Source organism: Sminthopsis crassicaudata, chromosome 4 (genome assembly GCF_048593235.1).
Source record: "Sminthopsis crassicaudata isolate SCR6 chromosome 4, ASM4859323v1, whole genome shotgun sequence".
NCBI classification, from domain to species: Eukaryota; Metazoa; Chordata; class Mammalia; order Dasyuromorphia; family Dasyuridae; genus Sminthopsis; species Sminthopsis crassicaudata.
This window is the reverse complement of record NC_133620.1, coordinates 440,838,970-440,853,061: the sequence shown is the minus strand read 5'-3', so window position 1 is coordinate 440,853,061 and position 14,092 is coordinate 440,838,970. Positions and strand designations below refer to the sequence as shown.

General features: G+C 48.8%; 3 protein-coding genes across 3 annotated transcripts; 2 read left to right on the top strand and 1 right to left on the bottom strand.

Moving 5' to 3' along the window:
* Positions 1-1,432: 1,432 nt before the first annotated feature.
* Positions 1,433-4,939, top strand: RBM8A (RNA binding motif protein 8A). The gene is made up of 6 exons (XM_074263306.1): positions 1,433-1,577; positions 1,776-1,835; positions 1,926-2,003; positions 2,124-2,260; positions 2,508-2,644; positions 2,751-4,939. Exons 1-6 carry the CDS (start codon positions 1,511-1,513, stop codon positions 2,794-2,796), a joined length of 525 nt encoding a protein of 174 aa, XP_074119407.1. The 5' UTR covers positions 1,433-1,510; the 3' UTR covers positions 2,797-4,939.
* On the bottom strand, positions 3,176-7,851 carry LOC141540940 (gonadotropin-releasing hormone II receptor-like). The gene is made up of 4 exons (XM_074264902.1): positions 7,690-7,851; positions 4,294-4,504; positions 3,492-3,749; positions 3,176-3,231 (listed from the first exon to the last, which is right to left on the bottom strand). The coding sequence occupies exons 1-4, from the start codon at positions 7,849-7,851 to the stop codon at positions 3,176-3,178; spliced, it is 687 nt and encodes a 228-aa protein (XP_074121003.1).
* A 775-nt stretch (positions 7,852-8,626) lies between these two features.
* Positions 8,627-14,029, top strand: PEX11B (peroxisomal biogenesis factor 11 beta). Its single transcript, XM_074263305.1, has 4 exons — positions 8,627-8,985; positions 9,706-9,821; positions 11,446-11,647; positions 12,820-14,029. The coding sequence occupies exons 1-4, from the start codon at positions 8,930-8,932 to the stop codon at positions 13,208-13,210; spliced, it is 765 nt and encodes a 254-aa protein (XP_074119406.1). The 5' UTR covers positions 8,627-8,929; the 3' UTR covers positions 13,211-14,029.
* The last annotated feature ends 63 nt before the right edge of the window (positions 14,030-14,092 follow it).

Sequence of the window (14,092 nt, the reverse complement as noted above, 5' to 3'; positions counted from 1 at the left end):
GAATGCTCTGCTACAGGTCCGACATCAATAATCCCTGTGAACATTTGAAATGGATTCTCTAACTGGGAGAACCTCTGAGTTTCTTCTGAGCTAATTAATTCTGCTTTAGTATCTCCTATGTTACACAATCAATTCTTAAGTTCAATCAAATGGAGTCCTCAACTAGAACCAGGAAAACAGGACAGAAATCAAGCAGAAAGGCTGACAATTGCTTGGGAGACTTCTGCACGGATGAGATGACTGAAGTCACGGGAGGAGATGAAATTCCCAAAGGAAAGAATATTCGAAAGGCAGCCTATGCTAGATGCAAAAGGGAATGAGTATTCACCGGGATGGATGAGGAGCCAGCAAAGAGTCCAAGTAGGAACATGAAAAGTATCACAAGTCATCACGAGTATCACAAGGGGCCAGAAGATACTAAGTATCAATTGCTAAAGAATTGCAACAGAAATCTGTCAGAGGCTCAGCAGGGATCCCGGAAAGACCCTGCTTACTACTATGGAGGGGACTCTTTATTGCCAAAAGTCGTTTCGGCTTTTTTAATCTGCAAAATGCTCGGAATTTCCAAATCTTTCTAGATGCTATCGAGAGTAGATACGCAACTTGAATGAGGCGCTTACAGTGAAAAGTTTGGAGGCGAAGGATACATTTGCTGACGGAGATGAGGATTGGAAAAGGAAGAGGTGTAGTAATGGGATTAATCCCGAAAGGAAGGAGAAAACCGAGAGAAACAAATGTAGAATCGACTGCGCAGGGGAAGGGATGAAGTTTGGGGAGAAAGATTGTGGAACAATCACAACGGCGGACAAGTGGAAGGCTCCAAGGCCGAGTAAGTCGTTTGAGACCCCGGTACCCCACGGGAGAAAGTTCTAGGTTACATGAGGTTACTGGGACCGCGAGCTTCTTTTCCAAGTCGCGTCGGGCCCACCTGGATCACCGAGACCCGCGGCCCCTCGGAACCCCCGCCGCGCCGCTAAGCGGGGGCTGGGAAGTGTGCGCCCTATTCTTCGGTGAAGAAAGGGGCTTGTCGGCCGGAGAGTGGGCTCCGAAGTGAAAAAGACGCCCTCTCACGCCCCTTGGGTCTTTCAGGAGAGGAGAAAGGAGAGCGCCACCAAGCGAAGAACCGCAGAAAAAACAAAGGAGCCGGCTGTGCCCGGAGCCGCGGAAGGCGGCAAACTGCGACTTGGAGTGAAGTTTGAGAAGGAGGCGGGGCACCGGGATCCGCAGGCGCAGGCGCGGCCTATTCCCACGTGATCTGCCCTCCAGCCCTCCTTCCCCGGAAACTCTCTCCTCAGGATCCCGCCTCTCCCAATGCTCCACCCCGGAGGTTGCTGGACTTACGTAAGCGTGGTGCCTCTCAACCAAAGAGAAGAGAGAATCTTAGACTTGAGTCATCTCATTGGCCATCCAAGCAGTCAACAACAACTCGTGGGGCGTTTCTTTGCCCCGCTATTGTTTCCCACCGTGCCTTGCTGCATAAGCGCTCGGAGGAGCCGGAGAACTGGGCAAAATGGCAGACGTACTGGATCTTCATGAGGCCGGCGGCGAAGACTTCGCCATGGACGAGGATGGGGACGGTGCGGAGCGGATGGGCAGAGGGCGCGAAGGGCCGGGCCTCGGATGGGGAGATGTTGGGAGGCAAGTCTGTCTTCCCTAGCAGCCCCGGGGGGGAGAGGGGGGCCGGGCCACCGGCCTTAGCCATGGGAGGCCCCGCGCCCCATCCCCAGGCGGGGACTCGGGCCGCCTTCCCTGACCCAGCTCTTCCCTCCCTCCAGAGAGCATTCACAAACTGAAGGAAAAAGCCAAGAAACGCAAGGGTCGAGGCTTCGGTTCAGGTGAGGCCGGGGTAGGAGGGCGCTGGGCCGGCGTTGGGCCTCGGGAAGGGCCACCTTGCTTTTTCTGAAACGCACTGCCTGTGCTTACAGAGGAAGGGTCCCGGGCCCGAATGCGGGAGGACTATGACAGCGTGGAGCAGGATGGAGATGAGCCGGGGCCTCAGCGCTGTGAGTGATAGGAGGTGGGGAGGGATAACCCCTGGGGAGGGGGGGCGGGGCGTCTGGGGGAGCAGACCTCCCCCGGAGCCGCTTAGGCTGACGTTCCCCGCTTCGTGCTTTGATCCGCAGCGGTGGAGGGTTGGATTCTCTTTGTGACCGGCGTGCATGAGGAGGCCACTGAAGAAGATATTCACGACAAATTTGCGGAGTATGGGGAAATCAAGAATATCCACCTGAACCTGGACCGGCGCACGGGGTACCTCAAAGTAAGGGGGGAGTTTGTGCAGCTGCGGGCTGGGCAGCCCTGAAAGTTAGTCGTAGGCAGCGGAGCAGACCTTGTAACAAACGACAGGAACACAGTTGGGGTCGGTTCATGCAGTGCATTCATTAAATGGAAACTTACATGTCTGGTGTGTGTGATATCCGAGTGTAGGGTTGGGAAGGAATGCCGGGGCTCTCTCGCCATGCTTGGGTGGCTGTGGACTGTCTGATGTTTTTTTCTCTTTTCCCAAGGGGTATACGCTAGTAGAATATGAAACTTACAAAGAGGCCCAGGCAGCCATGGAGGGGCTCAATGGCCAGGATATGATGGGGCAGCCGATAAGTGTGGACTGGTGTTTTGTTCGAGGGCCACCCAAAGGCAAAAGGAGGTAAGGAAGGAGCTAGGGGTAGATGGATGCGGATGAGAAAAGTAGAACAATAGTGGGTTCATTCTAGTCATCCTGATGGACTGACTCTCCTTCCTTTCCTTTGTAGAGGTGGCCGAAGGCGGAGCAGGAGCCCAGACCGGAGGCGGCGCTGACTGCCCTGCTCACATGTTGTTCTCTCCAGAAGATCAGTTTGCCCAACATCCAGCCTCGGAGTAAAGGGCCTGGGATGGGACTCTTTATTCTTCCACCTCCTTAAGTGTTTCTTTTGCATTCTGAATAAACAGTTTAGTTTTCTTTTCTACATGTGAGAGTCAAACATACAAGGTAAAAAGCTAGGGAGGCAACACAGGCCTTTTCTGACTGTTTTAAGTAGTAAAAACCCATTCTTCCAGCTAAGGGAGTGAAATGTGCTTTAACAATTAGGGGAATATCAATGATACTCTCTCAAGTATTGAATTACTAAAGCCTGGAATATTCTTATTCTTTCCCTTACTAAGGGTGGAAGAAGAATCTTCTCCACCCAGGAGACTCTTATGCCCTCCATATTTTCTGTTTGGCTGGGGTAGGTGGTTGAGGAATGGGAGTGGCTATAGGGACAAGATAGGGATTTAAAAAAAAAAATTAGTTAACTTTTTAAAATTTTGTGGTTGGAAGCCTGGGGATAGAGTGAAGAAAAAGGATCTCAGCAAGAGTTATAGAGATGTCTCCTCCATTTTTCCTATCTTCCCACTAACCTCAGTGCTCACTTCCAGGTGCCTAGGTACCTGAATTGCTTTTTGAGGGACTCTCCAAGAACTCCTTTGCCCCCGGGAAGAATCTAAACCAAGCTCCTGGTGCCCTTTCCTACAGCCAAGGGTGAAGGCCCCATAAAGTAAAGGGTCCAGGGGAGCATTGAGGAGGCCAAAGAGGAACAGAATGTGGCTGAGACTGGGGGGGACATTGCTTAGCATGCTGGGAGAGAACCAGTACCACAGACCCAGCAGGTAGTAAGGTGTCCAACAGATAACGAAGGTCAGCAGGACAAGTAAGGATAGTCGAAGGGCCCGAAGCCGAACACGGGGACGATTGTCAAAGGAACGGCGAAGATCGAACTGACCAGCAGGGGCTGGGGAGTTAGAGATGAATAATTGTCAATTCCCTTTCTAGGCACTAGGTGAGCATGAGGCAAGCTGATGGAAAGAGGCAGATGGATAGATGTATATTGCAGTTCTTTTTGAAGCTCATATGAATACTATTGTCCTTGTACACATGCATAAACACCTCACTGAGGGTATGAATCACCTTTCCAGATGGAGTTTAGAGAGGTGACACATGCTGGGGAAGGGACTTCAGGCCAGAGTATGGGGTACTATTTTAGAATATAAAGTTAACCAGCCCCAATCCTTTCCCCCTCCACTCTAACCCTTACCCATGGTCAAGGGAGATGGTGGTGGTGACATGTACCCTCACCTGCTAAAACCCTGTGGACCTGGGCTTCAAAGAAGGATAGATAGAATTAGTCCTTTTTGGACTTGACTGATTTCCCCCATAGCAATGGGCTGGAGTGAAAGCACTTTTGTGATAAGGATCTCACTATGAGCTAAAGGCAGGAAGATTTTCATGGTGGAGATTGGGAAATGAGGATCAGGCTCTAGGAATTGAAGTCTCACCATGCTCCCTTTTCCCTGTTCGGTGTCTGGACACACTGAATACAATCCGGCCATAGCAGATGGCCATGGTTATCAGAGGTATCAGGAAGAGCCCACAGAAGGTGAAGAGGTTATAGGTGATTTCTTGCCATCGGGCCTTGAAGCTTCCTTTGGTGACACACTGAATGAAGGGGACTGGGCCAGCACGGCGGACAGTATGAAACAGGAACAGCTGGAATGGGTGGAGTACAAAACAAGAGACTTCCACCTTCTTAGGTCATAAGATTACCCACTGCCACCCCCCTCACCCGACCATACAGGGGCAATGTTGGTTAGGGCAACAATATCCATGATGCCAAGCACAACATAAACTAGCTGGAGCATAACCATCTATTTAGAGGCTTGTGTGTTCACAAACTTAGCTGTATTGTTTTAACGCAATCTGAGCATATGAGGAGGGCTTTTTTTTCTTTTTAGCCATCTAGCCAACAACCCATGGTGCTAATACTCACTGTGTGGACTAAATTCTGTTGAACAAGAAATATTGTATAAAGGGTGCTGTTCAGAAACTCACTTAAGCAGTTGATCTGTTCGCCAAGATGTTTGAGCAAGAACTTGTCTATTGTAAATATCGAAAGTATTAATAAAAATTGACATTTAAAAACAATGTTGTGTTGGCTTATTTGCATGTTTTTGTTTGGGGTCTCCAGGGTTGTTGGTTTTCACTCCAGCAACTGGAAGCAAAAGTACCTGCCACTTAAATGAACAATTTAAGGCAGTTTCAGCAGAAAGGGGGGAAATGTCACATAGGGAAGGACATGTCAGTAGCTAAAATGTTATCAGTCACTTGGAACTTTGATCCATTCTGAGATGAGTGGATATGGAGAAGTAGACATGAGCGGACACTGGAACTGGGATCAGAAGCAGAATTTCTAGTCTATTTCTACAAGTTAATATCCAAATTTGTTCAAATACTAACCCAGCCTCTAACACTTAATTGGCCATGTGACCCCCAGCAAGCCACTACCTCTCTATCTCAGATGTAAAATGAGGATAATAGCTATAAATGTGTATGTCCCTCCTGCCTACATAAACCTTTGGACAGATCAGAACCTCTTAGATTGCTGAATGTAAAATGAGACTAATACCTGTACCTTCTAGCTCATGGGGTTTAAAAGGAAAGTAAATTGTAAATTGTAATATCAACTTTTTAAAAAAAATCATCAAATCACTTCCCTCAAAATTGAAATAAGCAGCACAAGTTAATAACACTTGCCTATAATCTCAGTGGCATACTGAGAAGAAAATTAAGGGCTGACTCAGACCAGCAAATTAAAACCTAGGCTATTTACAAGACAGTTCTAAGTGTTAAAGTATATAATCAATGCAAAAACAAACCTAAAAATGGATTATTCTTTTTTTCCCCCTGAGTATTCAGTTTTATTCTGCCTTCTTCAAAAGTTCAAAAATAACCTTAAAAGAGGACAGAATGGGGAGAGAGTCAAATGATCAGAGATCTAACCCTTCAGTAAGTTGAAAATGAAAACCCACAAGTTTTACAAACTATATTAGTTCCTTCTATAGTTGCTGGTGGGTATGTAGAAAAGGGTATTTGGGAAAAGTATAAACTCTGAATGAACTCAAATTTAACCCTCTCCATGTTCTAAAAGTAGATCAAGGCTCCAAACAATCCATAGCAACTAAATTTGCCCACAATTATCCTAGGATTTCTTAGTCTTTCCTCTGTGCAATCAAAAGATTCACATAATCCTAGAGCAGGAAGGGACTTTAGAGACTAGGGTGACTCCTTCATTTTACTTATTTATTTTCTGAGGCTGGAGTTAAGTGACTTGCTCAGGATCACACAGCTAGGAAGTGTTAAGTGTCTGAGACCAAATTTGAACTCTGGCCCTCCTGAATTCAAGGCTGGTATTCTATCCACTGCGCCCCCTAGCTGAACCCCTTACTCCTTCATTTTATAGAGGATACAATTCAGATCCAGAGGTAAAGTGATTTACCCAAAGTCACATCAGGTTAGAAGAAATCTTTCAATACCTGCATAATCCCTTTTGCTGAACCTCCTTCCTTCTAAATATCTCAGGCACCTGGAAACTTAATAAATGTAAAGAAGTAATCATCTTAATTACTTCTAACATTATGTATATATTAAACTTTAAAACACCAACACATTTTTAAATGTCAAATTTTATTTAAAAATTATTTAAAACTTATAGCAAAAAAAAAAAAAAAAAAAAAGACCCTAACAATTAACCCAGGTGCCTTGGAACTGACAAAATATCCCTTTTTGCTATTCTACTTCTACCTCTAAAAATACTATGGTTAATTTGTTGGTAATTACAGTACATAAGTTAGTTTGGCTTTATGAAAAAGAAAAAAACACCATCTACTCCTGTTGTAGCAATGGGTTTCTTTACAATTAAGGATTTATTTGGAATGCTGACTACTCAAAAGTAAAGTATTAGTCTAAAAGCCATAATTAGAATTGCTTTCTTTCCCATTATCCTTGCAAGATCTGAGATGCCACCTAGTTTCTAGATTATGGAAATTAGTGACTTTTAATGATTTTGTAGATTTAAATCCCTTTACCACAGTAAAAATATCACTAGTTTAGAATCAGAAAACTCGGATGTTAGTTCAGGCTTTTCATTTATTGGCTGTGTGAACTAGAGGAAATCAACTTAATACTTCTAAGCGTTATTTTCCCTTCTTGTAAAATGGGAAGATTCATTCAACCATGCATTTATTAACATCAAATGCAGTACCTGACTCAGTGCTGTTGTGAGAGTCAAATGAGAAGTACATCAAGTATTCTCTTAAAGTGCAGTACTTGTAAATGAGATTTTTTTTTCTTAAGACTCCTTCTAAAATAAAGAATCCTAACTTTTTTTCTGGTCTATCCGCAAGTAGAAGCTGGTTAACCAATTTTATTTATTTTAGCTAAAGGGGATTTTTGCTTTGTTTAGGTTTTATTTCCCCCCTAAACTTTTAAAGCTCCCAGGTTGATTTAAGATATGATCTGCAGAAGGGTCTGAAGTATTCAGGTTCATCTATGCACCATAAATTTGCGTATCAAGATCTCAATTAACTTCCCTCCTTCACTTTCTTGTTTCTAGCTGTTAGAGCCGCTCCTCTTTACCCGAGGAGCTAGAGGAAAAGTGAAAAGAGGAAAAAAAAACGGGTTTCCGGAACCCTCGGGAAGGTGAGAGAAAAATGGAAAGCAGACTAGAGAGCACAGACTTTCAAGGGGTAGGCGGGGCCACTGTGCGTAGCAATTTTATGCAAATTGTGTGTAAATGACAGCTGCAGGGCAAAGAGGCGGTAAGAGATCTTTTCCGCGAGTTCCCAAAGTAGATTAATACCTGGACTCCAGCGGCTCCCGTTCCTTTGGTCACTCACCTGGGGCAGTGCAAGCAGAAAACTAAGCCCCCAGGCTGTCCCCAGCAGCTTTCGCCCACCCCCTCGGGGTCCAAGAGGATGCAGCACAGCAGCCTGGCGGTCAAGTCCAATGACCACAGGCAGAAAAGCAGCCGCGTACATGGCCAGCAGTTTCAGGAACATGAGGATCCGGCAAGCCACGTCTCCGGCGAGCCACTGGACGGTGGCATTCCACGCAGCGTCCAGCGGCATGACCACGAAAGTGACCAGCAAGTCTGCAGCGGCTAAGTGGCCAAAAAGTCGGCGGACCGGGGAGGGGCGGAGTCGACTGGATCTCGGCCGTGTCACGGACCACAGCACCGCCAGATTGCCTGCAGCCGAGGACAGGAACAGGGCAGCGGTCACTCCTACTCGGACCTTGGCCGCGGTCGAGAAGGTGGGGAGCGCAGACTCCTCCACCTCGACCCCCGTCCCCGCCCAAGCCTCCTCGCCCACGGTAGAGCCCCAGCCTGTGTCATTGCCCGTGGACATAGCTGCAGGGGGGGAGCCGTCGGCTCGCGCAGCCCATCCCTTCCCCCGCCAGGCCAGGGGCCGATGCCGGTCATCGTGGTCTCCCAAGGCATCCGCGGTCAGCCTCCGGGACCCTTCCCATCTTTGCCCCGGGGAGTTGCGCGCGTCCCGCGCCGCCCAGCTTTCCAGAACTCAGGGGCCACTTGTCCGACCCTCAGGGGGCTTCCCGGCTCCGCGCCCAGGCCGGGCTGACCCAGGAGCTCTCCGAAGTCCCGTCCCCGGAATGCCGCTGTTCGGCGCCCGCTCCCCTGCTGGAGGTCACTGCGGCTGCGGTTCTGCACGCCAGCCTCCCGCGGCCCCGCCCCCACCCAGGCCCCGCCCCTCGGTCCCGCCCCTCCTTCCCCGGGAGCAGTACATTTAAAGGCTGCGGCTGCTGCAGGGTCCCCGGGCGGCTCTGGGCGTCGTTCCCGTCCCAGTGCGCGGGAGAATCTGTGGGAATGACTGACTCCCGCCGCGCTGGACTCTCGGGAGCAGCCGAAGGGCGGGCGGAGATGCCGGTCCTCGGCGGGTCCCCGCCCGGCACCAGCTCCGAGGGGCGGGGCCTCCGCGCGCTTTGCTTCGCTCCCCAGTTTGTCCCTCGCGCGGTGCCGTCGGGCTCTGCGGAGGTGGGCGTGGGAAGGGGAAAGGATCCTGGGCCCAACTGGGCAGGACGAGGCCACAGAGCCGGTTAGTGGACCTTGGTGCCGCCGGGATGGACGCCTGGGTCCGCTTTAGCGCCCAGAGCCAAGCCCGGGAGCGCCTGTGCAGGTGCGGTCGGGATCCGGGGCGCGAGCGGGGACGGACACCTTTGCGGTCAGCTCGGGCTACGGGGTCAGAAAGGGTCAGCCCCGGGTACGGAGGCCGGGAGAGACCGACCCTTAAGCGAGTGCGCGGGCCGAGTTGTGAGGGGATGAGTCGTTTCCGCCCGCAGGACAGATGGGGAAACTGAGGCATGGGTTGTGGGGAGGACCGAGACGGGTGGAGATTCCCATAACCTGGCTCCCCTCCGTGGGGGGCTCGGACCCTGCTCGTTGTGTGTGTGTGCGCGAGTGTACGGCAGCGCGGCGGGCTTCCATTCGGAACTGCCCGTCCGCTACCGGTCCTACTGTTCGCTGCTGGGCCTGGGGGGCGGGAGGGGGGAGGTGGTCTCGTGCCCACGTGATCCTGGAGGAGTTGGGGGCGGGGAGGAAGAAAGGACCGGCTCGGCCGCTGCGCAGGGGGCGGAGCGGGTCTCGGCTCCGGTTGTGGGAGGAGGGTGCCCGCAGCCCCGCCCCCGGGAGTCCCCCGTGCTGCTGCCCTCTGGCCCGCGAGCTCTCGCCTGCACCTCTCCATTGGTCCCCCGGAGGCAGGCGCTCCCCACCCCCTCCCTGTAACCTTCTCTAGCTCCCAGCCCCATCCTCCTCTGGTCTGCGCCCGCGGGCACGACGGGGAGCGGGGCGGACCTGCGTGCCAGCCTCTCCCCACCCCCGCCCTTTCTCCTTCCCCTAGGGCTGCCCAGTATGCCTGCTCCCTCCTCGGCCACGCGCTGCAGAAACACGGGGCAAGTCCTGAGCTCCAGAAGCAAATCCGGCAGTTGGAGGGCCACCTGAGCCTGGGCCGAAAGCGTGAGTGGCCCGTGCCCTCCTCGGGACTTCCCTCCTCAGCCTCCCCGGGGAACCCCGAGACCTCTTCTTAATGTTTTATTGAGACTTAAAAAAAAAAAAAACACAGAACAAAAACAAACAAAAAAAATATTCTTTACAATAGGGAGGAGATTGACGTAGGTACCAAATGTTGGGATTCGGTCAAATCACCACGGCCAAAAGGACAAAACGAAGAGATAAAATAGACCCCAGGGAGTTGTAAATATGGAATAGATGTGGGGGAGCTTATGGTCAGCAAGGAAAGGGCTTTAACTGTTACCGTGGAAAAGATACGTTCCCCAGGGGAGCCCAGTTAACCAGGAGAACATACCCCAGGGGAGTGTGCTGTGGAGGGAAAAACACCGCGATACAGAACACTTGGCAGGCTAACCCAGCCGGGGTGGGCAGAGAGGGCGCAGGTGTGGGGGGGGGTCTGTAAGGTTGAGGTGACCCCGGTCAGTGCCCTCCCTGCTGGCCTTAGGGAGTACTCTTAGCTGCCCTTTGGGCTCTCTGCCCACTCGACCTCATCCAATACGGTCTTCATTTCAGTGACTTGACTTCCCACTGTCTCAGTTCATGGGAATCTTCCCAAGTTTGAATTCTTCATTTTTTATTTTGTTATAGTAAAGTAATACTACATTCTTGACACTGAGTGCAGCTATTCTCTCATCAGCACACTCATTTTCTTCCATTTCTTTTTTTGCTGCCACAAGAAAGTGCTGTTAGGAATATGCACGAACAAGGCCTTCCCTCTGACTTTGACCTCTGGCGTGTAGAGCTAGTCCTGTCATCACTGGACTAAAGGGCACATACAAGTTGGTGACTTGTTTGCTAGAAGGCCAGATTGTTTTCTCACACAGACCAGTCCAAAGCTGTACCCACAGTGGACTTGTGGGCGTCTTTTTACAAAATATTTACCACTTTTGTCATCTTTGCCAGTCTGATTGCAAGATGACCCTGTATTTTTAATTAGCCGTGCTTTCTCTTACCAGAGATTTGGAATATTCTTGTTGATAACTTGAATTTCTTCTTTTGATAACTGCCTCTTCATATCCTTTGATAATGGTTCTTCTATATTTATATCCATTCTCTATCTATCTCCTGTATGCTACTTTTATCAGAGCTTTGTGTCGCAAAATTTTTTTTATTCTAGTCAATAGCTTCTCTTCTACTTTTAACAGTATTGTTCATGCAAAAACTTTTCAGTTTTATGTGATTGGAATGGCCTACCTTAACTTTTATGATCACCATTCTCCCTTGTTTGATTAAGAATGCTCTTCTAGCCATAGCTTTACTCCCTTGTTGTTTCACAGTCAAGGGGGCAGGAAACAAAGTACAAGCAGGCGATTGGAAGGAAGGGAATAAGGGGAGGGGTTAAGCTTGTTAACCAAAGGGAAAGGAGATATTGTTAGAGTTTGAGGTTTTCAAAGATAAAGAAACTAAACTTGTCTGCCTCAGCCCTCCGCTTGCCTCCTGCTTTTATCTAAACATTGCTTGCTCACTGGCACACTTGGTCCTCCATCTTGTTTTGTCTGCCCGTGTCTCTCCTTATTTGCTGCACGTGCCTCACCTGTCTCATCTGTCCCTTTGCCCTTTTCCCATCCAGTTCTTCGCCTGGGTAACTCAGCAGATGCCCTCGAGTCGGCCAAACGGGCGGTGCATCTGTCAGATGTCGTCCTTCGATTCTGCATCACTGTCAGCCATCTCAATAGAGCCCTGTACTTCGCCTGTGACAATGTCTTGTGGGCTGGAAAGGCTGGCCTGGCACCCCTTGTGGACCAGGAGAAGTGGGCCCAACGTTCATTCAGGTTAGAGACCCCTCTGCCCTTGGACTTCATCTCACTAAGGGACCCTCTAAGACCTCGGGAAATAAGCCTTTGGTGAGAGTTAGCCACCTCAGACACCACATTTTGATTCCTCCTGCATTCTACTCTGCCACTGTGTGAAGGAGTAAGGTATAGAGCACTGGATTCTTGAGTCTGAAGTCTTGGATTCAAATCCTGCTGTGACTGCTACTGACTACAACTGTGCATGAGTCATAGGATCTCTTTGAACCACAGCTTCCTCATCTGTAAAAACAGGGACAATAATACTGTTTACTTAGAAGGATTTTTAATGAGATTGAAATAAGATAATATGCATAAAGTTCTTTTCAATATGAGACAATGTCTAAAATGTCTACTATTATGAAATATAAGATACTAGGTTTTATGGCACCTCGAGGTGAAACTGAGTCTGAATGTTGCCTGTGACACACTGGCTGTGTGACCCTAGGCCCTGCAGGTAACCACTCAGTGCTCAGGCAGCTCTGTAAGGCTAGAAGTTTTAGAGAAGGGGCAGATCTACATTGATCTTCACTACAATGATTTTTTTAAACTGATGAAATCCCAGATTGAGTCAAAAATGGGGGTAGTGTAGTTTGGTTGTGATACTGCCCTTTGCCTTGCCTTTCATTCCTCACTGTCCCTGTCCCCAGTCTCTGGTCTCAGTTGTTTCCATATGTCTGCCTTTTACCTTATTCCTTCTCTCTATTCCAACTTCTTATTAGCCAGTGTAAAGATTGAATTTGGAATTACCAGTAAGAATCTTTATTTTGAGTATCCACCACACCTATAGCACTGTACCAAATGCTGTTAATAGATACAAGAAAGGATGAAATCCTTTACCTTAAGATTTTAAATTCAGTTATGTTGACATAACCTGTCACATAAATTCTGAGGATAGCAGTGAACCAAATTAGGTGGTATTATTATCGAAAAGTTTTCTAAATTTGGAGCAAGGTTTTGAAAGTAGAGAGGAACTTAAATTAGTACTGAAAGAGAAATAAAACATTCCATAATGGGGAAAAGGCATATGTTTAAGGGTTGTCTGATGTGATTTTCTTGCAAATTAAGAAAAGTTTACTACCTGATCTCAGGGGCACTGAGCTCTGATTTCCTTCCATCTTACTGATCCTTTCTACCCTGTGCCTCTGTTTCAGGTATTACTTATTTTCTCTCATCATGAATTTGAGCCGTGATGCCTATGAGATACGACTACTAATGGAGCAGGAGTCTTCGGCTAGTTGGCGTCGAACAAAGGTGTCAACAGCAGGGAACTTGGGAGGAGGCGAATCTGGGGGTGACCCAAGAGGCAGTCTGCCCCATCTGGCCCTGCAGCTTCGGCTTCGAGTTCTCCTCCTTGCCCGAGTGCTACGAGGCCATCCCCCACTCCTGCTGGATGTGGTCAGAAATACTTGCGACCTCTTCATCCCACTGGACAAGCTGGGCCTATGGCGTTGTGGCCCTGGAGTTGTGGGGCTCTGTGGTCTGGTGTCTTCTATCCTATCTATCCTTACTCTACTCTGTCCCTGGCTCCGACTCAAGCCCTGAAACCAAAATTTTAGGGTGGAAGAGAATCTGAGCCAGGAGTGAGGAGAGGGGGCAGGTTCTTTCTGTTGTTCCATTGTCATCCTATCTTTCCTTTTAGTTAAAACTCAAGTTTGGAAAATTACAGCTGAAGAGTGGGGGGGAAAGGGTGGCCCTTGGATTCAGTGGGATAACTCTTCCTTTCTTACTGTACTGATTCTTTATGTCTTTTAAGTCTTCTATTTTTAAATTAAATTTTATTTTTTTCAATCAGTAAAAATCCTTCTTCTCTCCCTCCCATTCCCCCATTGAGAAAAAAAAACAAAACACCAAAACCACTGTTCCAAACATGGATGGTTATCTTCTTACTGTTTTTCCAGTCTTAGATTTGTTTTGGAAACTCGTTAAATTCCTCCTCATTCTCCATCCAGTATTTAGCTATTAGCTATATTTTCCTTGAGGGAAGGAGAGATCCATTATGCCTTAGCCGTTCCCCTTTCCGTCCAGAGGACGATGGACAGATGAAGAGCTTTGGTCTCCTGTTGAAGATTGTCCCAACAGCCTCTCTTCCCAGCCCTTTTCCCATGGTGTCACCTTAGCCAGTTGGGTTTTCTCCCTCCTCTGTCATCTCATCTCCCCTTGACTTACCCCTTTCCGTCTTCACTCCTGTGCTCCTGGTAATGGCTTCTGGCTCTCAGCTCTCTTTTATCTCCCTCCCTGTGATGCTGTCTGTGTTCAGCATCCTATTGTAAATACTGTACAATGAAACTGTAAATAACTTTGGCCAAAGCCCTGCTGGCTGGCCGACTCAAAAGGGAGCAAATTAAAGATGAGTCTTGCTCATTGGCCTTTGGTTTGGTCACTTCTGTAGTCGGGCCGTTTGTGGCCTCTGCTCTGGCCCTGCAG

What these genes read in the sequence shown, in the direction of transcription:
- RBM8A (XM_074263306.1), top strand. Translation starts at nt 1,511, where the DNA reads ATGGCAGACGTACTGGATCTTCATGAGGCCGGCGGCGAAGACTTCGCC. An exon ending in GGGTCGAGGCTTCGGTTCAG is followed by an intron (nt 1,836 to 1,925) that starts GTGAGGCCGGGG and finishes CTGTGCTTACAG; the next exon opens with AGGAAGGGTCCCGGGCCCGA. An exon ending in TGAGCCGGGGCCTCAGCGCT is followed by an intron (nt 2,004 to 2,123) that starts GTGAGTGATAGG and finishes TTTGATCCGCAG; the next exon opens with CGGTGGAGGGTTGGATTCTC.
- LOC141540940 (XM_074264902.1), bottom strand. Translation starts at nt 7,851, where the DNA reads ATGTTCCTGAAACTGCTGGCCATGTACGCGGCTGCTTTTCTGCCTGTG. An exon ending in TTCTGCTTGCACTGCCCCAG is followed by an intron (nt 4,505 to 7,689) that starts GTGAGTGACCAA and finishes CACCCATTCCAG; the next exon opens with CTGTTCCTGTTTCATACTGT. An exon ending in AACAGGGAAAAGGGAGCATG is followed by an intron (nt 3,750 to 4,293) that starts GTGAGACTTCAA and finishes CTAACTCCCCAG; the next exon opens with CCCCTGCTGGTCAGTTCGAT.
- PEX11B (XM_074263305.1), top strand. Translation starts at nt 8,930, where the DNA reads ATGGACGCCTGGGTCCGCTTTAGCGCCCAGAGCCAAGCCCGGGAGCGC. An exon ending in GCCCGGGAGCGCCTGTGCAG is followed by an intron (nt 8,986 to 9,705) that starts GTGCGGTCGGGA and finishes TCCTTCCCCTAG; the next exon opens with GGCTGCCCAGTATGCCTGCT. An exon ending in CCTGAGCCTGGGCCGAAAGC is followed by an intron (nt 9,822 to 11,445) that starts GTGAGTGGCCCG and finishes TTTCCCATCCAG; the next exon opens with TTCTTCGCCTGGGTAACTCA.